The sequence below is a fragment of the Engystomops pustulosus genome, chromosome 11 (genome assembly GCF_040894005.1).
Source record: "Engystomops pustulosus chromosome 11, aEngPut4.maternal, whole genome shotgun sequence".
Lineage (NCBI taxonomy): Eukaryota > Metazoa > Chordata > Amphibia > Anura > Leptodactylidae > Engystomops > Engystomops pustulosus.
This window is the reverse complement of record NC_092421.1, coordinates 2,912,355-2,937,105: the sequence shown is the minus strand read 5'-3', so window position 1 is coordinate 2,937,105 and position 24,751 is coordinate 2,912,355. Positions and strand designations below refer to the sequence as shown.

Sequence of the window (24,751 nt, the reverse complement as noted above, 5' to 3'; positions counted from 1 at the left end):
ACAGTGTCTTGCTGGGGTGACATAAAGCTGGCAAAAGCCTTGTAAAGCGTACCCTTGCCAGTGCTGGACAAGCTGCCTGCTCGCCTACTCTCCCTCGCTACTTGTCCCGCAGAACTACGCACTCTGCCGCTAGCGCTGTCAGAAGGGAAATACTGTTTCAGCTTGTGCACCAGGGCCTGCTGGTATTCATGCATTCTCACACTCCTTTCCTCTGCAGGGATGAGAGTGGCAAGATTTTGCTTGTACCGTGGGTCCAGGAGAGTGAACACCCAGTAATCGGTGCTGGAATAAATTCTTTGAACGCGAGGGTCACGGGATAGGCAGCCTAGCATGAAATCTGCCATATGCGCCAGAGTACCAACGCGTAAGAATTCACTCCCCTCACTGGCCTGACTGTCCATTTCCTCCTCCTCCAACTCCTCCAACTCCTCTTCTTCTGCCCATACACGCTGAACAGTGAAGGACTCAACAATGGTCCCCTCTTGTGTCTCGCCAACATTCTCCTCCTCTTCCTCCTCATCCTCCTCCACCTCCACCTCCTCCGATATGCGCTGAGAAACAGACCTCAGGGTGCTTTGGCTATCAACAAGGGAATATTCTTCCCCCGTCTCTTGTGACGAGCGCAAAGCTTCCGACTTCATGCTGACCAGAGAGTTTTTCAACAGGCCAAGCAGCGGGATGGTGAGGCTGATGATGGCGGCATCGCCACTGACCATCTGTGTTGACTCCTCAAAGTTACTCAGCACCTGACAGATATCAGACATCCACGTCCACTCCTCATTGTAGACTTGAGGAAGCTGACTGACCTGACTACCAGTTCTGGTGGAAGTTGACATCTGGCAGTCTACAATCGCTCTGCGCTGCTGGTAAACTCTGGATAACATGGTCAGTGTTGAATTCCACCTCGTGGGCACGTCGCACAACAGTCGGTGAGCGGGCAGTTGGAGGCGGCGCTGCGCTGCCCTGAGAGTGGCAGCATCTGGGCTGGACTTCCTGAAATGCGCACAGATGCGGCGCACCTTCGTGAGCAAATCAGACAGATTGGGGTATGTCTTGAGGAAACGCTGCACTATCAGATTTAACACATGGGCCAGGCATGGCACATGTGTCAGTCTGCCGAGTTGCAGAGCCGCCACCAGGTTACGGCCGTTGTCACACACAACCATTCCCGGCTTGAGGTTCAGCGGTGCCAGCCACAGATCAGTCTGCGCCGTGATGCCCTGTAATAGCTCTTGGGCGGTGTGCCTTTTGTCGCCTAGGCTCAGCAGTTTGAGCACCGCCTGCTGTCGCTTAGCGACGGCACTGCTGCTGTGCCTAGAGCTACCGACTGATGGCGCCGTGCCCACGGATGGTAGTTCGGAGGAGGAGGTGGAGGAGGGGTGGGAGGAGGAGGAGGCATAGTAGGCCTGAAACACCTGGACCGAGGTAGGCCCCGCAATCCTCGGCGTCGGCAGTATATGAGCAGCCCCAGGGTCAGTCTCGGTCCCAGCCTCCACCAAGTTAACCCAATGTGCCGTCAGCGATATATAGTGGCCCTGCCCGGCAGCACTCGTCCACGTGTCCGTGGTCAGGTGGACCTTGTCAGAAACGGCGTTGGTCAGGGCACGGATGATGTTGTCTGACACGTGCTGGTGCAGGGCTGGGACGGCACATCGGGAAAAGTAGTGGCGGCTGGGGACCGAATACCGAGGGGCGGCCGCCGCCATGAGGTTGCGAAAGGCCTCGGTCTCTACTAGCCTATAGGGCAGCATCTCCAGGCTAAGCAATCTGGAGATGTGCACATTAAGGGCTTGGGCGTGCGGGTGGGTTGCACTATATTTGCGTTTCCGCTCCAGCGTCTGGGGTATGGAGAGCTGAACGCTGGTGGATGCTGTGGAGGATCGTGGAGGCGACGATGGGGTTTTTGGGCCAGGGTCCTGGGCAGGGGGCTGACTAGCAGCTGACACAGGGGAAGGAGCAGTGGTGTGCACGGCCGGAGGTGAACGGGCTTGTTGCCACTGAGTGGGGTGCTTAGCATTCATATGCCTGCGCATACTGGTGGTAGTTAAGCTAGTAGTGGTGGAACCCCTGCTGAGCCTGGTTTGGCAAATGTTGCACACCACAGTCCGTCGGTCATCCGGTGTTTCCTTAAAGAACCTCCACACTTCTGAAGATCTAGCCCTCGCCGCAAGAGCCCTCACCACGGGAGCTTCACTAGTTGACAGTGGCGCTGATGCACCAGCTCTGGCCCTGCCTCTCCGTCTGGCCCCACCACTGCCTCTTCCAACCTGTTCTGGTCGAGGACTCTCCTCTGTCTCAGAAGCACTGTGTTCACCCGGCCTCTCAACCCAGCTTGGGTCTGTCACCTCATCATCCTCCGATCCCTCAGTCTGCTCCCCCCTCGGACTTCCTGCCCTGACAACAACTTCCCCACTGTCTGACAACCGTGTCTCCTCATCGTCGGACACCTCTTTACACACTTCCACTACGTCAAGAAGGTCATCATCACCCACAGACTGTGACTGGTGGAAAACCTGGGCATCGGAAAATTGCTCAGCAGCAACCGGACAAGTGGTTTGTGACTGTGGGAAGGGTCCAGAAAACAGTTCCTCAGAGTATGCCGGTTCAAATGGCAAATTTTCCTGGGAGGGGGCAGACTGGGGGGGAGGAGGCTGAGGTGCAGGAGCTGGAGGAGTGGGGATTTCGGTGACATGGGTGGACTGCGTGGAAGACTGACTGGTGGTGGACAAATTGCTCGAAGCATTGTCAGCAATCCACGACATCACCTGTTCGCACTGTTCTGGCCTCAACAGTGCTCTACCACGAGTCCCAGTAACTTCAGACATGAACCTAGGGAGTGTAGCTCTGCGGCGTTCCCCTGCTCCCTCATCAGCAGGTGGTGTCTCACCCCGCCCAGGACCACGGCCTCTGACCCCTGCAGTAGTTGGACGCCCACGTCCCCGCCCTCGTCCTCTACCCCTAGCCCTGGGGTTAAACATTTTTAAAATGAGAGTTATAACTTTTTTTTTTTTTTTACTTTTTTTTTTTTTTTTTGTGTGTTTTTTTTGTGTTTTTTGTTTTTTTTTGTGTTTTTTGTTTTTTTTTGAGTTTTTAGAACCAAACAATCCTATCCTATTGCTATGGCTATTTTCTAGCCAAGTATCAAAGGAAGCACACTACTATGCCAGATGAGATGACACTGAGTTATTGCCTAATAGAAATCCAACCCCTACTGAATTTTGCCACTTCAGCCTTTGCTATGGATATGTGCGCCACTAAGCGCAGAACACAGCGGTCGCAAGTCTCACTACAAATTGCTCAGAATTGGCAAGTACATGCACTGCAGAAACTACAGCCACCAGCAGATCAACCAGAAATCAAATATATAGAACGCTACTGTAGGCTTCAAGAAGCTATTTGTATTCTCCTATGGCTATTTTCTAGCCAAGTATCAAAGGAAGCACACTACTATGCCAGATGAGATGACACTGAGTTATTGCCTAATAGAAATCCAACCCCTACTGAATTTTGCCACTTCAGCCTTTGCTATGGATATGTGCGCCACTAAGCGCAGAACACAGCGGTCGCAAGTCTCACTACAAATTGCTCAGAATTGGCAAGTACATGCACTGCAGAAACTACAGCCACCAGCAGATCAACCAGAAATCAAATATATAGAACGCTACTGTAGGCTTCAAGAAGCTATTTGTATTCTCCTATGGCTATTTTCTAGCCAAGTATCAAAGGAAGCACACTACTATGCCAGATGAGATGACACTGAGTTATTGCCTAATAGAAATCCAACCCCTACTGAATTTTGCCACTTCAGCCTTTGCTATGGATATGTGCGCCACTAAGCGCAGAACACAGCGGTCGCAAGTCTCACTACAAATTGCTCAGAATTGGCAAGTACATGCACTGCAGAAACTACAGCCACCAGCAGATCAACCAGAAATCAAATATATAGAACGCTACTGTAGGCTTCAAGAAGCTATTTGTATTCTCCTATGGCTATTTTCTAGCCAAGTATCAAAGGAAGCACACTACTATGCCAGATGAGATGACACTGAGTTATTGCCTAATAGAAATCCAACCCCTACTGAATTTTCCCACTTCGGTCTTTGCTATGGATATGTGTGCCACTAAGAGCTAAACACAACGGTAGCAAGTCCCCCTGCTAATTCCTCACAAAATGGTAAAAGATGCAAATTAAAATAAAAAAAGTAGAACGTTATTGTAGCCCTAAGAAGGGCTGTTGGGTTCTTTGAGAATCACTCCTGCCTAACAGTAAGCTAATAGAACACCCTAACGCTTTCCCTGACCAGCAGCAGCTCTCTCCCTAGCGGCATCCAGACACAGAATGATCCGAGCAGCGCGGCCAGCGGCTAGTCTATCCCAGGGTCACCTGATCTGGCCAGCCAACCACTGCTATCGACGTGTAAGGGTACCACGTCATGCTGGGTGGAGTGCAGAGTCTCCTGGCTTGTGATTGGCTCTGTTTCTGGCCGCCAAAAAGCAAAACGGCGGGAGCTGCCATTTTCTCGAGCGGGCAAAGTATTCGTCCGAGCAACGAGCAGTTTCGAGTACCCTAATGCTCGACCGAGCATCAAGCTCGGACGAGCATGTTCGCTCATCTCTACTGACTACATCACATTTATTACTGACTGCTCCACATTTATTACTGACTACATCATATTTATCACTGACTGCATCACATTTATTACTGACTACATCACATTTATTACTGACTGCTCCACATTTTTTACTGACTGCACCACATTTATTACTGACTGTATAACATTTATTACTGACTGCACCACATTTATTACTGACTGTATAACATTTATTACTGACTGCATCACATTTATTACTGACTGCTCCACATTTATTACTGACTGCATCACATTTATTACTGACTGCTCCACATTTATTACTGACAGCATCACATTTATTACTGACTGCTCCACATTTATTACTGACTGCTCCACATTTATTACTGACTGCACCACATTTATTACTGACTGCACCACATTTATTACTGACTGTATTACATTTATTACTGACTGCACCCCATTTATTACTGACTGTATTACATTTATTACTGACTGTATCACATTTATTACTGACTGCTCCACATTTATTACTGACTGTATAACATTTATTACTGACTGCACCACATTTATTACTGACTGCATCACATTTATCACTGACTGCTCCACATTTATTACTGACTGCACCACATTTATTACTGACTGTATCACATTTATTACTGACTGCATCACATTTATTACTGACTGCTCCACATTTATTACTGACTGCACCACATTTATTACTGACTGTATAACATTTATTACTGACTGCACCACATTTATTACTGACTGCTCCACATTTATTACTGACTGCATCACATTTATTACTGACTGCATCACATTTATTACTGACTGTATCACATTTATTACGGACTGCATCACATTTATTACTGACTGTATCACATTTATTACTGACTGTATAACATTTATTACTGACTGCACCACATTTATTACTGACTGCTCCACATTTATTACTGACTGCATCACATTTATTACTGACTGTATCACATTTATTACTGACTGCATCACATTTATTACTGACTGCTCCACATTTATTACTGACTGTATCACATTTATTACTGACTGCACCACATTTATTACTGACTGCACCACATTTATTACTGACTGCTCCACATTTATTACTGACTGCACCACATTTATTACTGACTGCACCACATTTATTACTGACTGCTCCACATTTATTACTGACTGTATCACATTTATTACTGACTGCATCACATTTATTACTGACTGCATCACATTTATTACTGACTGCACCACATTTATTACTGACTGTATCATATTTATTACTGACTGCATCACATTTATTACTGACTGCATCACATTTATTACTGACTACATCACATTTATTACTGACTGCACCACATTTATTACTGACTGCATCACATTTATTACTGACTGCACCACATTTATTACTGACTGCACCACATTTATTACTGACTGCTCCACATATATTACTGACTGCATCACATTTACTACTGACTACATCACATTTATTACTGACTGCTCCACATTTATTACTGACTGCTCCACATTTATTACTGACTACATCACATTTATTACTGACTGCATCACATTTACTACTGACTGCTCCACATTTATTACTGACTACATCACATTTATTACTGACTGCTCCACATTTATTACTGACTACATTACATTTATTACTGACTGCTCCACATTTATTACTGACTGCATCACATTTATTACTGACTGCATCACATTTATTACTGACTGCATTACATTTATTACTGACTGCTCCACATTTATTACTGACTGCATCACATTTATTACTGACTGCTCCACATTTATTACTTACTGCTCCACATTTATTACTGACTGCTCCACATTTATTACTGACTACATCACATTTATTACTGACTGCATCACATTTATTACTGACTGCTCCACATTTATTACTGACTACATCACATTTATTACTGACTACATCACATTTATTACTGACTGTATCACATTTACTACTGACTACATCACATTTATTACTGACTGCACCACATTTATTACTGACTGCTCCACATTTATTACTGACTGCTCCACATTTATTACTGACTGCTCCACATTTATTACTGACTACATCACATTTATTACTGACTGCTCCACATTTATTACTGACTACATCACATTTATTACTGACTGCTCCACATTTATTACTGACTGCTCCACATTTATTACTGACTGCTCCACATTTATTACTGACTACTCCACATTTATTACTGACTGCTCCACATTTATTACTGACTACATCACATTTATTACTGACTGCATCACATTTATTACTGACTACATCACATTTATTACTGACTGCATCACATTTATTACTGACTGCATCACATTTATTACTGACTACATCACATTTATCACCGACTGCTCCATATTTATTACTGACTGCTCCACATTTGTGTCCTGGGTCTTAGATACATAAGTAGAGATGAGCGAACATACTCGTCCGAGCTTGATGCTCGGTCGAGCATTAGGGTACTCGAAACTGCTCGTTGCTCGGACGAATACTTCGCCCGCTCGAGAAAATGGCAGCTCCCGCCGTTTTGCTTTTTGGCGGCCAGAAACAGAGCCAATCACAAGCCAGGAGACTCTGCACTCCACCCAGCATGACGTGGTACCCTTACACGTCGATAGCAGTGGTTGGCTGGCCAGATCAGGTGACCCTGGGATAGACTAGCCGCTGCCCGCGCTGCTCGGATCATTCTGTGTCTGGATGCCGCTAGGGAGAGAGCTGCTGCTGGTCAGGGAAAGCGTTAGGGTGTTCTATTAGCTTACTGTTAGGCAGGAGTGATTCTCAAAGAACCCAACAGCCCTTCTTAGGGCTACAATAACGTTCTACTTTTTTTATTTTAATTTGCATCTAGTACCATTTTGTGAGGAATTAGCAGGGGGACTTGCTACCGTTGTGTTTAGCTCTTAGTGGCACACATATCCATAGCAAAGACCGAAGTGGGAAAATTCAGTAGGGGTTGGATTTCAATTAGGCACTAACTCAGTGTCATCTCATCTGGCATAGTAGTGTGCTTTGATACTTGGCTAGAAAATAGCCATAGGAGAATACAAAGAGCTTACTTACGCGTACAGTAGCGTTCTATATATTTGATTTCTGGTTGATCTGCTGGTGGCTGTACTTTCTGCAGTGCATGTACTAGCCAATTCTGAGCAATTTGTAGTGAGACTTGCGACCGCTGTGTTCTGCGCTTAGTGACGCACATATCCATAGCAAAGACCGAAGTGGGAAAATTTAGTAGGGGTTGGATTTCAATTAGGCACTAACTCAGTGTCATCTCATCTGGCATAGTAGTGTGCTTTGATACTTGGCTAGAAAATAGCCATAGCAATAGGATAGCATTGTTTGGTTTTAAAAACTCAAAAAAAAAAAAAAAACACAAAAAAAAACAAAAAACACAAAAAAAAACAAAAAACACAAAAAAAAACAAAAAAAAGTTAAAAAAAAAATAAAGTTATAACTCTCATTTTAAAAATGTTTAACCCGAGGGCTAGGGGTAGAGGACGAGGGCGGGGACGTGGGCGTCCAACTACTGCAGGGGTCAGAGGCCGTGGTCCTGGGCGGGGTGAGACACCACCTGCTGATGAGGGAGCAGGGGAACGCCGCAGAGCTACACTTCCTAGGTTCATGTCTGAAGTTACTGGGACTCGTGGTAGAGCACTGTTGAGGCCAGAACAGTGCGAACAGGTGATGTCGTGGATTGCTGACAATGCTTCGAGCAATTTGTCCACCACCAGTCAGTCTTCCACGCAGTCCACCCATGTCACCGAAATCGCCACTCCTCCAGCTCCTGCACCTCAGCCTCCTCCCCCCCAGTCTGCCCCCTCCCAGGAAAATTTGCCATTTGAACCGGCATACTCTGAGGAACTGTTTTCTGGACCCTTCCCACAGTCACAAACCATTTGTCCGGTTGCTGCTGAGCAATTTTCCGATGCCCAGGTTTTCCACCAGTCACAGTCTGTGGGTGATGATGACCTTCTTGACGTAGTGGAAGCGTGTAAAGAGGTGTCCGACGATGAGGAGACACGGTTGTCAGACAGTGGGGAAGTTGTTGTCAGGGCAGGAAGTCCGAGGGGGGAGCAGACTGAGGGATCGGAGGATGATGAGGTGACAGACCCAAGCTGGGTTGAGAGGCCGGGTGAACACAGTGCTTCTGAGACGGAGGAGAGTCCTCGACCAGAACAGGTTGGAAGAGGCAGTGGTGGGGCCAGACGGAGAGGCAGGGCCAGAGCTGGTGCATCAGCGCCAAATGTGTCAACTAGTGAAGCTCCCGTGGCGAGGGCTCTTGCGGCGAGGGCTAGATCTTCAGAAGTCTGGAGGTTCTTTAAGGAAACACCGGATGACCGACGGACTGTGGTGTGCAACATTTGCCAAACCAGGCTCAGCAGGGGTTCCACCACTACTAGCTTAACTACCACCAGTATGCGCAGGCATATGAATGCTAAGCACCCCACTCAGTGGCAACAAGCCCGTTCACCTCCGGCCGTGCACACCACTGCTCCTTCCCCTGTGTCAGCTGCTAGTCAGCCCCCTGCCCAGGACCCTGCCACAAAAACCCCATCGTCGCCTCCACGATCCTCCACAGCATCCACCAGTGTTCAGCTCTCCATACCCCAGACGCTGGAGCGGAAACGCAAATATAGTGCAACCCACCCGCACGCCCAAGCCCTTAATGTGCACATCTCCAGATTGCTTAGCCTGGAGATGCTGCCCTATAGGCTAGTAGAGACCGAGGCCTTTCGCAACCTCATGGCGGCGGCCGCCCCTCGGTATTCGGTCCCCAGCCGCCACTACTTTTCCCGATGTGCCGTCCCAGCCCTGCACCAGCACGTGTCAGACAACATCATCCGTGCCCTGACCAACGCCGTTTCTGACAAGGTCCACCTGACCACGGACACGTGGACGAGTGCTGCCGGGCAGGGCCACTATATATCGCTGACGGCACATTGGGTTAACTTGGTGGAGGCTGGGACCGAGTCTGACCCTGGGGCTGCTCATATACTGCCGACGCCGAGGATTGCGGGGCCTACCTCGGTCCAGGTGTTTCAGGCCTACTATGCCTCCTCCTCCTCCCACCCCTCCTCCACCTCCTCCTCCGAACTACCATCCGTGGGCACGGCGCCATCAGTCGGTAGCTCTAGGCACAGCAGCAGTGCCGTCGCTAAGCGACAGCAGGCGGTGCTCAAACTGCTGAGCCTAGGCGACAAAAGGCACACCGCCCAAGAGCTATTACAGGGCATCACGGCGCAGACTGATCTGTGGCTGGCACCGCTGAACCTCAAGCCGGGAATGGTTGTGTGTGACAACGGCCGTAACCTGGTGGCGGCTCTGCAACTCGGCAGACTGACACATGTGCCATGCCTGGCCCATGTGTTAAATCTGATAGTTCAGCGTTTCCTCAAGACATACCCCAATCTGTCTGATTTGCTCACGAAGGTGCGCCGCATCTGTGCGCATTTCAGGAAGTCCAGCCCAGATGCTGCCACTCTCAGGGCAGCGCAGCGCCGCCTCCAACTGCCCGCTCACCGACTGTTGTGCGACGTGCCCACGAGGTGGAATTCAACACTGACCATGTTATCCAGAGTTTACCAGCAGCGCAGAGCGATTGTAGACTGCCAGATGTCAACTTCCACCAGAACTGGTAGTCAGGTCAGTCAGCTTCCTCAAGTCTACAATGAGGAGTGGACGTGGATGTCTGATATCTGTCAGGTGCTGAGTAACTTTGAGGAGTCAACACAGATGGTCAGTGGCGATGCCGCCATCATCAGCCTCACCATCCCGCTGCTTGGCCTGTTGAAAAACTCTCTGGTCAGCATGAAGTCGGAAGCTTTGCGCTCGTCACAAGAGACGGGGGAAGAATATTCCCTTGTTGATAGCCAAAGCACCCTGAGGTCTGTTTCTCAGCGCATATCGGAGGAGGTGGAGGTGGAGGAGGATGAGGAGGAAGAGGAGGAGAATGTTGGCGAGACACAAGAGGGGACCATTGTTGAGTCCTTCACTGTTCAGCGTGTATGGGCAGAAGAAGAGGAGTTGGAGGAGTTGGAGGAGGAGGAAATGGACAGTCAGGCCAGTGAGGGGAGTGAATTCTTACGCGTTGGTACTCTGGCGCATATGGCAGATTTCATGCTAGGCTGCCTATCCCGTGACCCTCGCGTTCAAAGAATTTATTCCAGCACCGATTACTGGGTGTTCACTCTCCTGGACCCACGGTACAAGCAAAATCTTCCCACTCTCATCCCTGGAGAGGAAAGGAGTGTGAGAATGCATGAATACCAGCAGGCCCTGGTGCACAAGCTGAAACAGTATTTCCCTTCTGACAGCGCTAGCGGCAGAGTGCGTAGTTCTGCGGGACAAGTAGCGAGGGAGAGTAGGCGAGCAGGCAGCTTGTCCAGCACTGGCAAGGGTACGCTTTACAAGGCTTTTGCCAGCTTTATGTCACCCCAGCAAGACACTGTCACCTGTCCCCAGTCTCGGCAGAGTAGGGCTGATCTTTACAGAAAGATGGTGAGGGAGTACGTAGCTGACCATACCATCGTCCTAAATGATCACACAGCTCCCTACAACTACTGGGTTTCAAAGCTGGACATGTGGCACGAACTGGCGCTGTACGCCTTGGAGGTTCTTGCCTGCCCTGCCGCTAGTGTCTTGTCCGAGCGGGTTTTCAGTGCAGCTGGTGGCATCATCACCGATAAGCGTACACGCCTGTCGACTGACAGCGCTGACAGGCTGACGCTTATTAAAATGAATAAAGGCTGGATTTCTCAGAATTTCCAATCTCCATCAGGTGAAGGAAGCTCAACCTGAATAATTTATGCACTCCTCCTCCTCCTCATTTTCCTCCTTCTCCTCCTCTTTGTACAGTAAAGCAGAGGAAAATGGCTATTTTTTGACAGGGCCCACTGGCTCTTGCTATAGTACTTCATGCATTTAATTTTTCTGGAGGGCCACCTACCCGGTCCTCTGTTTGAAACAATTTTTGTGAGTGCCACATACAGGCACTCAATCTATTCCATTTTTCTGGAGGGCCACCTACCCGGTCCTCTGTTTTAAAAAATTTTTGGGACTGCCACATACAGGCACTCAATCTATTCCATTTTACTGCAGGGCCACCTACCTGCTCCTCTGGTTTGAACAATTTTTGGGACTGCCACATACAGACACTCAATCTATTCCATTTTACTGCAGGGCCACCTACCTGCTCCTCTGGTTTGAACAATTTTTGGGACTGCCACATACAGGCACTCAATCTATTCCATTTTACTGCAGGGCCACCTACCTGCTCCTCTGGTTTGAAACATTTTTGGGACTGCCACATACAGGCACTCAATCTATTCCATTTTACTGGAGGGCCACCTACCTGCTCCTCTGGTTTGAAAAATGTTTGGGACTGCCACATACAGGCACTCAATCTATTCCATTTTACTGGAGGGCCACCTACCTGCTCCTCTGGTTTGAAACATTTTTGGGACTGCCACATACAGGCACTCAATCTATTCCATTTTACTGGAGGGCCACCTACCTGCTCCTCTGGTTTGAACAATTTTTGGGACTGCCACATACAGGCACTCAATCTATTCCATTTTACTGGAGGGCCACCTACCTGCTCCTCTGGTTTGAAAAATGTTTGGGACTGCCACATACAGGCACTCAATCTATTCCATTTTACTGGAGGGCCACCTACCTGCTCCTCTGGTTTGAAACATTTTTGGGACTGCCACATACAGGCACTCAATCTATTCCATTTTACTGCAGGGCCACCTACCTGCTCCTCTGGTTTGAACAATTTTTGGGACTGCCACATACAGGCACTCAATCTATTCCATTTTACTGCAGGGCCACCTACCTGCTCCTCTGGTTTGAAACATTTTTGGGACTGCCACATACAGGCACTCAATCTATTCCATTTTACTGGAGGGCCACCTACCTGCTCCTCTGGTTTGAAACATTTTTGGGACTGCCACATACAGGCACTCAATCTATTCCATTTTACTGGAGGGCCACCTACCTGCTCCTCTGGTTTGAACAATTTTTGGGACTGCCACATACAGGCACTCAATCTATTCCATTTTACTGCAGGGCCACCTACCTGCTCCTCTGGTTTGAACAATTTTTGGGACTGCCACATACAGGCACTCAATCTATTCCATTTTACTGGAGGGCCACCTACCTGCTCCTCTGGTTTGAAAAATGTTTGGGACTGCCACATACAGGCACTCAATCTATTCCATTTTACTGGAGGGCCACCTACCTGCTCCTCTGGTTTGAAACATTTTTGGGACTGCCACATACAGGCACTCAATCTATTCCATTTTACTGGAGGGCCACCTACCTGCTCCTCTGGTTTGAACAATTTTTGGGACTGCCACATACAGGCACTCAATCTATTCCATTTTACTGGAGGGCCACCTACCTGCTCCTCTGGTTTGAAAAATGTTTGGGACTGCCACATACAGGCACTCAATCTATTCCATTTTACTGGAGGGCCACCTACCTGCTCCTCTGGTTTGAAACATTTTTGGGACTGCCACATACAGGCACTCAATCTATTCCATTTTACTGGAGGGCCACCTACCTGCTCCTCTGGTTTGAAAAATGTTTGGGACTGCCACATACAGGCACTCAATCTATTCCATTTTACTGGAGGGCCACCTACCTGCTCCTCTGGTTTGAAACATTTTTGGGACTGCCACATACAGGCACTCAATCTATTCCATTTTACTGGAGGGCCACCTACCTGCTCCTCTGGTTTGAACAATTTTTGGGACTGCCACATACAGGCACTCAATCTATTCCATTTTACTGCAGGGCCACCTACCTGCTCCTCTGGTTTGAACAATTTTTGGGACTGCCACATACAGGCACTCAATCTATTCCATTTTACTGGAGGGCCACCTACCTGCTCCTCTGGTTTGAAAAATGTTTGGGACTGCCACATACAGGCACTCAATCTATTCCATTTTACTGCAGGGCCACCTACCTGCTCCTCTGGTTTGAAACATTTTTGGGACTGCCACATACAGGCACTCAATCTATTCCATTTTACTGGAGGGCCACCTACCTGCTCCTCTGGTTTGAACAATTTTTGGGACTGCCACATACAGGCACTCAATCTATTCCATTTTACTGGAGGGCCACCTACCTGCTCCTCTGGTTTGAAAAATGTTTGGGACTGCCACATACAGGCACTCAATCTATTCCATTTTACTGGAGGGCCACCTACCTGCTCCTCTGGTTTGAAAAATGTTTGGGACTGCCACATACAGGCACTATCCAAATTAAATTGTCTCCATAGCAGCCTCCACACGTTGTCTCCATTGCTACCTCCAAAAGTCGTCCATATAGCTGCCTCCATACATCGTCCCTTTATCAAACGAGGTGTGTCAGGCAGAAATTTGGGTTGTTTTCATGGATTCCACATCAAAGTTGTTAACTTTGTCGCCACCCTGCTGTGTTATCCACAAAATATACTGGCAAACTTTTACCATTTAGGGATATTATTTCAGCGCTTCTTGCGCATCTGTTTACATTCCCCTCACCCGCCATATCCTAAACTTATAAGAACGCTACTACACTTGATCTTATACAAAAGGTTCTTAGAAGTGCTGTTTGGGGAGTAGCCTATAGACAGGGGCTTGGATTGGCGAAAGCTCGCCTGGCAGCGGAGCGCCAGCTCCATCCCAAGATCCAACTAACATAGTTTTAACTGCAGCACCTTTAATCTACTACTAGTTCACTGCCTCCATACATGGTCCCCTTATCAAACGAGCTGTGTCAGGCAGAATTTTGGGTTGTTTTCATGGCTTCCATGTTAACTTTGTCGCCACCCTGCTGTGTAATCCACAAAATATACTGGCAAACTTTTATCATGTACCGATATTATTTGAGCGTTTCTTGCTCACCTCCTTTGGTTCCTCTCTGCCACCCATTGGTTTGAAGCCTGAGTCCATTTAGGGTATGTCGCCATGACACTCTCTAGCCTGCTGCCGCTGCCTCTGCATGCCGTCCCCTATAGTGTCAGGGTCAATTATTGGATGTTTTAGATGCTATCTAGCTTCATTCTGTCACTCTGTCATGGCCATGCTGTTGCCCATAATTTTGGCATAATGGTGCGATTAAGCAGCCTCAGAGGCATCCATGCATGCTGCCCCTGCTGTTTCCTGTCCATTTCCGTGGTGTTTCCATCCTTTTCTGAGGTTTCCAGGTGTTTGGCCAAGCTTCCCTGTGCAGAGCCTTGGTCCCCTTGAAAAATGCTCGAGTCTCCCATTGACTTCAATGGGGTTCGTTATTCGAGACGAGCACTCGAGCATCGGGAAAAGTTCGTCTCGAATAACGAGCACCCGAGCATTTTAGTGTTCGCTCATCTCTATACATAAGTCATCTGCTGCAGAACCTCATATTAATGTAGAAATGCAGTGGTGGGGGAAGATATGAGAGGATGATGCAGAGGGGTCTGTAAGGGACACTTAGGAGCTTCATAGCTGCTCCTGCACACAGGACACTAAGGGGTTAATGCAGAGTGTGAGGAGACACTGGGGGGACGGAGGACTTGGCTCTGGATGATTCCCCGCTGCTATGGAGGAGGCTGCGGCTTCTTTGCAGGTGCTGGACATTCTCCCTCTTCTCTGTATGAAGCTTCTCCTGCTGTTGAAAGGCAGAGCAGGGATTGGCTGCAGGCAGGCTCCTCCCCTCCCTCTCTCCCTCCTGATAGGCTGCACGGAGGATGGTGTCCGCCCCTAATACTGCCCTGCACTCAGCGGTACCGCTGCGCTTCTCATTACAGGCAGGAGTTGTCCCTTAGAAACGAGAGCTTCCTTGGATACGACCACCCCGCACTCTGGCAGCAGTGGCCAGACGTGCGCTATTGAGTCCTGCCGGACCTCCTGGGTTCAGCGATCATTACCACAGGACGGCTGTCGGACCTTTAGTAACTCCCGGACATTTCATATACAAAAAACTTTTGTTTCTTTGTGCAATCAATCCAGCAGAGGTGGTCGTATCCAAGGACACAGCCTTATTTCCAAGGGACCATATCACTACACATGAGAAATCCTCTTCACACAGGTAAAAAAAAAGTGTAATAACATCTAATTGAAGAAATTGAATGTCAATGTCCAGACAAGAACAACCCTTTAAGCTACCATGAGCCCTAGGGGGGAGAAAAGCAGTTACCACCTAATCTAAGGATACTGACAACAATAGCAGTTAATAACACCCCACAATCCACATGTTGAGAGTTGTTAGGTCAGTGACTACAATACTGATCAGATACAGACATAAATGGCATCCTGCAACTTACAGTCCAGTACAAAACTGCACAGAGACCCCCCCCCCCCCCCTTCCCCCCGTCCATTGCTTTTAGCTGCAGAATTTTCTGCTCCATCCAGGACATTGCACGCACATCGTTTCCTCACGTGTCCTGCTTTCCAGCAGACGCAAACATTTTTGTGATTTTTTTTTGCAATTCTCATTTGCAATCAGCTTAGAAGCGCCTGGAATATCAGACACGGGAGGAGTATACACAGTATATACACATAACACCCACCTCATGCCATGTGTTACAGGAGACGTCTTCTCCTCTGCTGCATAGTGATATGTGCTCTCATCTGCATTACTTGTGTCTTATACTTTCTAGGAGGCGGCGCACCATACATTTGTTGTATCGTTTGCAACATTTTTTTTAGCCACAAAGACGACAGCAGGGAAATTACTTCAGCAAAAATCTTCACAGTTTAGTGCCAAGTAGTGTATTAATAGATTGCTGCCATCTGCTGCCTGAGGCCACATGCACATCAGCTCGTGCTCACCTGGACCTGTCCCCAGGCTAGCGCGCAGCTGGATGCAGCAGAGATCTGGGGAGCGCGCCTCCACACACCCCTCTCCATAGGACCCAGAGTGGCCACGGCCACAACATGGCGAAAGATGGGAACTGTCCAATCTCTTGTGGCACCGACACCAGGCCAGGTCATGGTGCAGTGAGACACAGCGTGGCCGATTTACTAGGGGTCGTGGTGCGCACTTTTGTCTCACTGTGCACTTTTTTCAGTGCTAAAACGACTTGCACAGGTATTTAATAAGTGTCTCCGCTGAGATTATGGCGCACATGACCCTTTTGTGGCGGAGCTGCGCGGCTTCCATGCCATACACATGAGGGGGCGTTGTCGTCGGGCAGTCTGACTGATTCAGGCATAATGCTGTATTTAACTTTTAAATTGTGTCGCAAGCTCAAGCACAAAGATGCACAACAAAAAGATGGAGAAGTCTGTCGGTCCTGAGCAGGGGAAGTGACAGATTCATGATTTCAAGTACGATGAAGGAAATTACTGCTGGTATTCTAAGCTTGTTGGTTATAGCGCCTGAAAAAGGATATCTCGGAGTTCCAATCTTAAAATTAATCTCGTGCTTTATTGCATAAAAATGTATAAAAGATGAATAAAATCGTGACGCGTTTCGGTTCTCTACTAGAACCTTCTTCAGGCAAAAAACATAAATCTTACATTGTGTTGTTCAGTATAAATACTTGTACACGTATTTAGAGGTATGTACATGTATTTATACTGAACAACACAATGTAAGATTTATGTTTTTTGCCTGAAGAAGGTTCTAGTAGAGAACCGAAACGCGTCGAGATTTTTATGAAATAAAGCATGAGATTAATTTTAAGGATCGGAACTCCGAGATATCCTTTTTTTGGGCGCTATAACCAACAAGCTTGGAATACCAGCAGTAATTTCCTTCCTCTTGGATACCGTACACCGGTGACCCTGGAACACGGAAGACGGGACCTGCTTGTGGAAGAGCTGCCAGGATTCTCGAAAGATTGATTATACATGCTCTTATATCAGGTGAGAGTCCAACCATAAAGAAAGAATTTTTCCTAAGTTTTACTTCGTTTAATGCACTAGGAGAGCGCTCGTATTCCTTTTTTTGTCTTTTGTTAATCTATCCCACTACGCGGAAGAGGGCGCATACATAGCTCTGTGCGTTCCCACTCCCTTTCCCAGGTATACTCCATGATTTCAAGTGCACAACCTTAGTGAATTGCCGCACACTGCATTATAGATGGACAATGCACTTTCAATGAACTCCGGTGACCCTGTAAGTAAAGGTGCCCCGGTCTGCTCACCACACCCTGACCTGGTGCCATAGACTTCTATTGTAGCCATCACCTGGTGCAATCAGATCTCGGCTACAATTACAGTTGTGTATAGGTGGCATCAGGGGCGGTCTGGCCGGCTGAGTTGGGGCTGGTGTGGAGCCGGTCTGGGGCAAGTCTACATCTTTATAAATACTGGCTTATACTCAGGTATATAAAAATAATGAACTCTATACTGACCTGAAACCGTTTGTTCTCTCTCCCCCAACATACATTTTATACAGATCTCTTATAACACCTTGAGCGAGTTGACATAGGAGATTCTCTACTCGCCAGTATTGCTGTAAGAAACTTTATATTCATCCATACTACACAATAAGGGGCTTGAGGCGGTAAAGTACTTTAAGTAGAGGCTTACAATTTTGTGACCCTAACAAACGGATTCTTGATAACTTCTTTATGTTTAATGGTAACGTTTTCCACCAGCTCAGGGCCACGGCGAAGGGAAGTGCTGCCACGTACGTCATCTTGCTTCTGGCTGGTGGGAGACTACACTGCTGTTTGGGGATATTCCAAGGATCGAAAGGGCTGAAGTTTTTCTTTGATACATTGATATTTTTGCATTGTGGAAGGGCACCACAAAACCTTAGTAACCAAATAGGTTTAATATAGAAACCTGGGATTGGAGTGAGTGATGCACGATATGCAATCTTCCTCCAAAGTGTATAGTGCAGAGACAGAGAGAAAACAAAAGGAGCGCTCTCCTAGTGCATTACGCAATGATAAAAAAGAAAATTCTTTGTCCAATGGGACTCTCACCTGATCGATGATCAGTATACAGCGATATAGGGAAATAGGCTCCGGTCATTTCATCTCCACGACAACGAGAAGGAGATTAAGTAAAAAGTACAGGTTTTTACCGACACCGGTTAAACTCCGAACCGGAAGTCAATCCTGATTACCGGCAACGGAACACTTCCGGTTTTTTAGAATTTATATGTTGCATACAAATAAATTACATATTGATTACCTGACGAAAGTCCGAGTACCGGACCGAAACGCGTTGTATTTTAAATCAATAAAATCCGATATTTACTATATATGTCGGGAGTCTGGAACATCATTGAGCGCTCGAATTGACGTGAAACGAAGCTTCAGTAAAACCGGTACAAATAGGTTTAAGATTTACATGCAAGGCCAAGGCTCTCGTTTCTTGATGTATTATTGACCAAAACAGAATGCGGGTCTCTAGGGACAACCATCTCTTGTAAACAAATTCATTATTAAGATGGGAAGGTCATCATCTGTTACCGCTTCGTAATGGGATCCCTAAGGGTCAAGACTTATGGGTCAGGAGAAACTGCAGCACCAGCCAGGAATTTAGCATCGTCCCTGGATGGAAGATGTGGGCTCTGAGTTGCTTGGTGAAAGATTAGCTTTGCCCACCATAGCCCCTTCCACTATCCCCAGTCGCGTCCTGCATTTAGGGCCCAGTTTGGTGCCACCCGCTGCTTCTGGCTCCATTCACAATAGCAAATCCCTGTGCGGGAGGCATCTTCACGCAAGGACGTACCATTATATCCATGTGCACCAAGGGGTTAATGGACACATGGATTCACTCGAAAACGATGTATTCTGCTCATTAACAGCATCATCTCCACGACCACTCAGTGTATACCACCAGGAGGTGTCCTCAGAAGTTTGAGTTCATCAATTCAAGGTGATGTGCGCAGTCCTATACTGCAATATAATGGCCGGAGATTATTCTCTTCCCTCTATTGAGGAGTGTTGGGGGGGTTGGATTGTGATCGTCTTGGGTCTGTGTTGGGTTGTGCGTTTGTCTGGTGTTCTCCGACTGGTACCAACAAAACCCCCCCCCCCCCCCGTCTTCATTTCTGCATAACATGTGACCAATACAAATAATGTCCTGCCGTCTGTTTATTACTCAGTTTTTATTCTTTTGTTATTTTTTAATTTATGTTTTTTCCCATTTACAATAAGAAGTAGAAAGAAATTAGAGATAACGAATGGAAGCCGTTTACACACAGAGCAAAGAATAAGTATAAGAAACGGGCAGATAATGGAACAACAATCCTCCTGTAACACATTTGCCATAAATCCCCCTCTATATACAAGTATAAATATCCAAAATACAGAACATACAAAGAGCTTGAAATGTCGGTTAGCACAATGAGAACAAAGTGTCAGGTATAATCATCCTGGAAGGGAGCACACATCGGGAGAGAAGGACATAAGGGCCGGAATGGTCGTCACCGGTGATTCGTCTGGATCTCATATATAAATGTGTGGAATACGAGGGGAGACATTCGGAGATTTGATACAGATGAGGGAGGAAGCACCTGGAGACTTTCTGTGCCATCATGGAGGGGCCACACTAGGTCTTCCAGGACCCATCTGCGGGGAGATCTTTTGGCTCCTTTCCGCAGAAATTCTCTTCAAACGTTCCGTGTAGAAACCATTAAAATCCAACCTAATAAATTTAACAAGAATGAAAACATGAGCAGCTAATGTATCTGAACAAATTGAGCAACGAGAGAATAAATGTAATTTTACATTTTCTATGGAGTTGTCCGCACCGACTCCTGTCCCTATGCGATAGAGGACGTTATACAAAAAAGTTTCCGGACATGTTTTGGACTCCACCCAGTAAGACCGGGACGATTGCTGGTATTCCTCCAGATTAACAGTTGGGAACTTAATCTGTACTGAGAATGGAGCTGAAATATTTGTGTTTTTTTGCATGAGCAAGAACCGTCTCCCCCTACATAGGAACCCAAAGCAAAAAGAAACCTCCTTTCATTGAATTTTTATAGGTGGTGTGTAATGACACATTTCTGCAACAGAAAATGTGCAACTAAACATGTTCTGCCCACAATAACAGATTAGAGTTTACTAGCATCATACTGTATATACATTGAGTATAAGCCCAGGGCCCTAATTGTACCACCAAAAAATGGGAAAACCTATTGACTCAAGTATAAGCGAAGGGCGCAAAATGCATTGGTCACAGTCTCCCAGTATAGCCGGCTAGCCCCCTGTAGTATACAGCCCACAGCCGCCCCCCTAGTAGTATACAGCCGGCCAGCCCCCTATAGTATGTATACAGCCGGCCAGCCCCCTATAGTATGTATACAGCCGGCCAGCCCCCTATAGTATGTATACAGCCGGCCAGCCCCCTATAGTATGTATACAGCCGGCCAGCCCCCTATAGTATGTATACAGCCGGCCAGCCCCCTATAGTATGTATACAGCCGGCCAGCCCCCTATAGTATGTATACAGCCGGCCAGCCCCCTATAGTATGTATACAGCCGGCCAGCCCCCTATAGTATGTATACAGCCGGCCAGCCCCCTACAGTATACAGCCAGCCAGCCCCCTGTAGTATAGAGCCCACAGCTTGCCACTTGTAGTTTACAGCGTGCCCGCCCCCTGTAGTATACAGCGTGCCCGCCCAGCACTTTTTTTTTTTTAAAATAGTTTTTTTATTGACGAGTATATACGGTAACTTTGATATTGACTCCATTTCTTACCTGTATATGATGTTTATTATGTTGTGCTCGCAGTCATTGGCGCTGTACATACTCAGCTTATCAAGAAGTTCCATCAGATGTATTGAAAAATTGTTATCAAAATTATTGATCGTGGATTCGAAACCAGTGGACGACTGAAATGCATCAACGTGTTCTGCAAGAAACTAAAAGAATAGACGGAATAAAATAAAATGTAATTAACCATTTCCCAGGGCTACACTCACTCATCATTTACCTTCGAGGTGAGCTTCTTTTTCATGGCCTCTTCCGTTTTCTCACTTTGTGTGGGCGGCCCCATCATTGTGCCGTGCTCCAAAGTCAAGCGCTGCATCTCCGTCTCCAGCTGCATGCTCTGTGTAAACCGCTAGAAGAAAGGATTTACAGGGTAAAAATACAACATGGTGCTGACAATTTCAAAAAATTACTAATCATAAAACATTTCTACTAAATCAATATATGTAGATGTACTTATAAATGTATATAGTGCACACAGATAACGCAGTGCTACGCAGAGCCTGCCAGATCAGACCCTGTCCCCATGGGGCGCTAACAGTATGTTTGAGTGTGGGAGGAAACTGGAGGAAGCCCATGCAAACATCAAGAGAACATATAAAGTCTTTGCAGATGTTGACCCTGGGACTTGAACCTAGGCCCTCAGCGCTGCAAGGCAGAAGTGCAGACCACTGAGTCACCGTGTTGCCAATTTGTAGAAAAATATGTAAGACATCACAAATTACAAATATGCAGCAAAACCAATTTAGTTGTCAGAATATGGCAACAATTTTACCACGTTCCACATGCAAGTGATTTTCAAACTAGTTCTAAGTGTTTTTTTTTTTTTTTTTTTTTAAATAACCTCTCCTTTATGAGGCTCAATGCGCCCCATACGCATCATCATGAATGTACAATTCTGCATTAAAATTTTTCCAAAAAAATAAACATTCATTCAAATAAATCTTCATTACAGACACCTTACAGCTGATCAGTGCAGTCTGGGACTATAGTAACATCCAGAGAGGTCACCAGAGGTCACAGGGGGCCGTCTGTAACTAGGGGTCGTCTGTAAGTGGGGTGTCCTTAAGTAGGGGACCACCTGTATACCCGAGTATAAGCAGAGTTGTGCTTTTTCAGCACGAACATTGTGCTTTGTCGTACCTTAAAAAAAAACAAAGCGAGTAGAGGTAGAGGTAGAGCTAAAGCGGAGCTGAATTTTAAAAGCTCGGGAGAAATAAAGATTTTATTTACAGCTGTGAGAATTTTTAAGAAAACAGAAGTCTAATCCACAGATGAAAAGATTTTGGTCATGTACTTGTCGGGCTCCATAAGCCGAGCTCCTGCAGACAGTGGATACTTTATCTCAGTTAGATTTGGGATGACAGGAATAGGCAGTACTTACCTGCATACAGTTGGTGAACATCACACACACGGACATGAGCTTGGAGAACATTTTCAGCAGCTCTGGATTGGTCAGCATGCAGTCCTTCAAACAGTTGTCCAGGAAACTTGTGTGGTACCCGAGGACGTCATCAATGTTAGAAGCCTGAAGGGAAAGCAGAAGCAGGAGACGTTTGTACGGAACTTGTAGAAAACAAAATATCAAAGCCACTATTTATGCAGATCACAAAAATACCTGCAAACGTGCAGGACGGCTCTGCTCCACACTGCGCTTCAATGACGGCTCTGCTCCACACTGCGCTTCAATGGCGGTTTCAATTATTTTTAGCACTGTGCGACCGTTTGATCACTTTTTTTTGAATTTTTATATTGTTCTAAATGGCAAAGAAGCGTCATCTTCGACTTTGGGCTCCATTTTCCATTACGGCTTTAAACGCCGTGAAAATACCTAAATACATTTCGACACTTTCGACACTTTAGGACGCGGTGATACCCAACGTATTTATGATTTTAACAGTTGTTTATTTATATTTAAAGGGAAGGGGGGGGGGATTTTAAAGTTTTTTTAATATAAATAACTATTATTACTATTTTTCAGACCCTCTAGGGAACTTTAACCCTAGGTTGTCTGAATGATGCTACCATATACTGTCCTATTACAGTATGGCAGTATATCGGGATTTTGGACATCATCTATTACAGTGCGCAAATCGCACATAGTAATAGACAGCCTAAAACAAGACGGACTCCCCGGTTGCGGCTCCCTGATGACATCACGGGGAGCGACAATCTAAGACAATATGGCAGCACCCATGTTGCCGGCAATGGAAGGGTAATCAGCCACGATCAGTGCTAGCACCAATCATGGGGTGTAAACGATGGGTGTTTGCTGCAACATGTAACAAATGCCAGCCTTGTATGGAGAGGACTCAGCCCGTGAGCCCTCTCCATACACCTGCAGCCGACACGCGACTTACTATTAAGGGGTTAAATAAAGTCACTTTTGTTTTTTTACACAAAAGTATTTATCATGATAAAAGATTTTTATGGCACTTCTACACTTCAGAATACTTTATAAACATACAAATTAGACTGAAGTGCTTTGGAAGAGAACCTCAAAGTTCTGGCTTCGCATTTGGTGGACATTGCTGAAGAGGCGAGGATGAGGGATTGTGCTGGAAGCGTAGCAGGGGCATCATCATTACTGTGAAGCCGTAACCACGAGGTGCTCTGCCAACGTCCTCCAAAGCACTTCAATCTATTATTCATATTGATAGACGTGGGCCACACAATTCGGCACAGTCCTACGTAATATCACAGTTCCGGAAGGTAAAATTCAGATACTTGACTACTCACCAATTTGAGGCTTTTCTCAAGGATGTGCCAGGTTGGTTCCATCACTTCAAACATCATATAATACTGGATATTCTGTACAAAATTTAACATTCGCTGGCGGAGAGTAAAAGCCCCTGCAAACCTGATATAATAAAGGAAGAAAGTAATAAAAATAAAACACAAATATGACTGTATAAATCCTAAATCTATTCTCTAAAGGGTCATCAGGAGACACATTTTCTCCTAATTACAGCCTTTGTAAATACCATTTCCCAATCTGCTTTTATAATTAACATTTATGGTTCCACTCACTTTTAAACAATTGCCAAAAGTTCACCTGCCTCCCAGCCAGAAAAATGTATTGAGTCCCAGGGGTGTCCCTGGTGTCACCACCATCTCCTCTCAGCTCCGCTGGCTCCTCCCTAAAGGAGACAGGAGCTGAGAAAGATTTGATTGGAGCAAAGGTTCAGCCGTTGGCTCCATGAGTTATGGTGGAGGAAGGAGAAAGATCTAGCGTTGGAAAGAGCAGATAATGACGCCGATTCCAGCCTGGTAACACAATCACTGAATGCAGTTCGCAGGCAGGGAGCCAGGAAAACTTTATTATACCTTACGAAGTGAATGGAAGCCGTAATTTTAATAATAAAAAAACAGCTTGGGATTTATTATCGAACAGCACGATGGAACCGCTCATTAGGTGCAAATGTTTGATCCTGATGACAGGTTCCCTTTAACCGCTTGACGGTTTGCACTTGGCT

At 46.5% G+C, this 24,751-nt stretch overlaps 2 protein-coding genes across 3 annotated transcripts in view; both read right to left on the bottom strand.

Moving 5' to 3' along the window:
* The window catches only part of LOC140106001 (uncharacterized), a 54,284-nt gene extending 37,917 nt beyond the window's left edge, over positions 1-16,367 (bottom strand). The window contains exon 1 of the mRNA XM_072130146.1: positions 16,163-16,367. The gene's annotated coding sequence lies outside the window, so the exon portion shown is untranslated. The remainder of the gene's footprint in view (positions 1-16,162) is intronic.
* Positions 16,368-19,638: 3,271 nt separating this feature from the next.
* TUBGCP2 (tubulin gamma complex component 2) overlaps positions 19,639-24,751 on the bottom strand; it is a 34,723-nt gene continuing 29,610 nt past the window's right edge. For both annotated transcript variants that reach the window (XM_072131311.1, XM_072131310.1), the window contains 5 exons: positions 24,015-24,135; positions 22,660-22,803; positions 21,499-21,627; positions 21,264-21,427; positions 19,639-20,204 (listed from right to left, as the gene is read on the bottom strand). In XM_072131311.1, the coding sequence (XP_071987412.1) occupies positions 20,093-20,204; positions 21,264-21,427; positions 21,499-21,627; positions 22,660-22,803; positions 24,015-24,135 (670 nt within the window). In that variant the 3' untranslated portion in view covers positions 19,639-20,092. The remainder of the gene's footprint in view (positions 20,205-21,263; positions 21,428-21,498; positions 21,628-22,659; positions 22,804-24,014; positions 24,136-24,751) is intronic.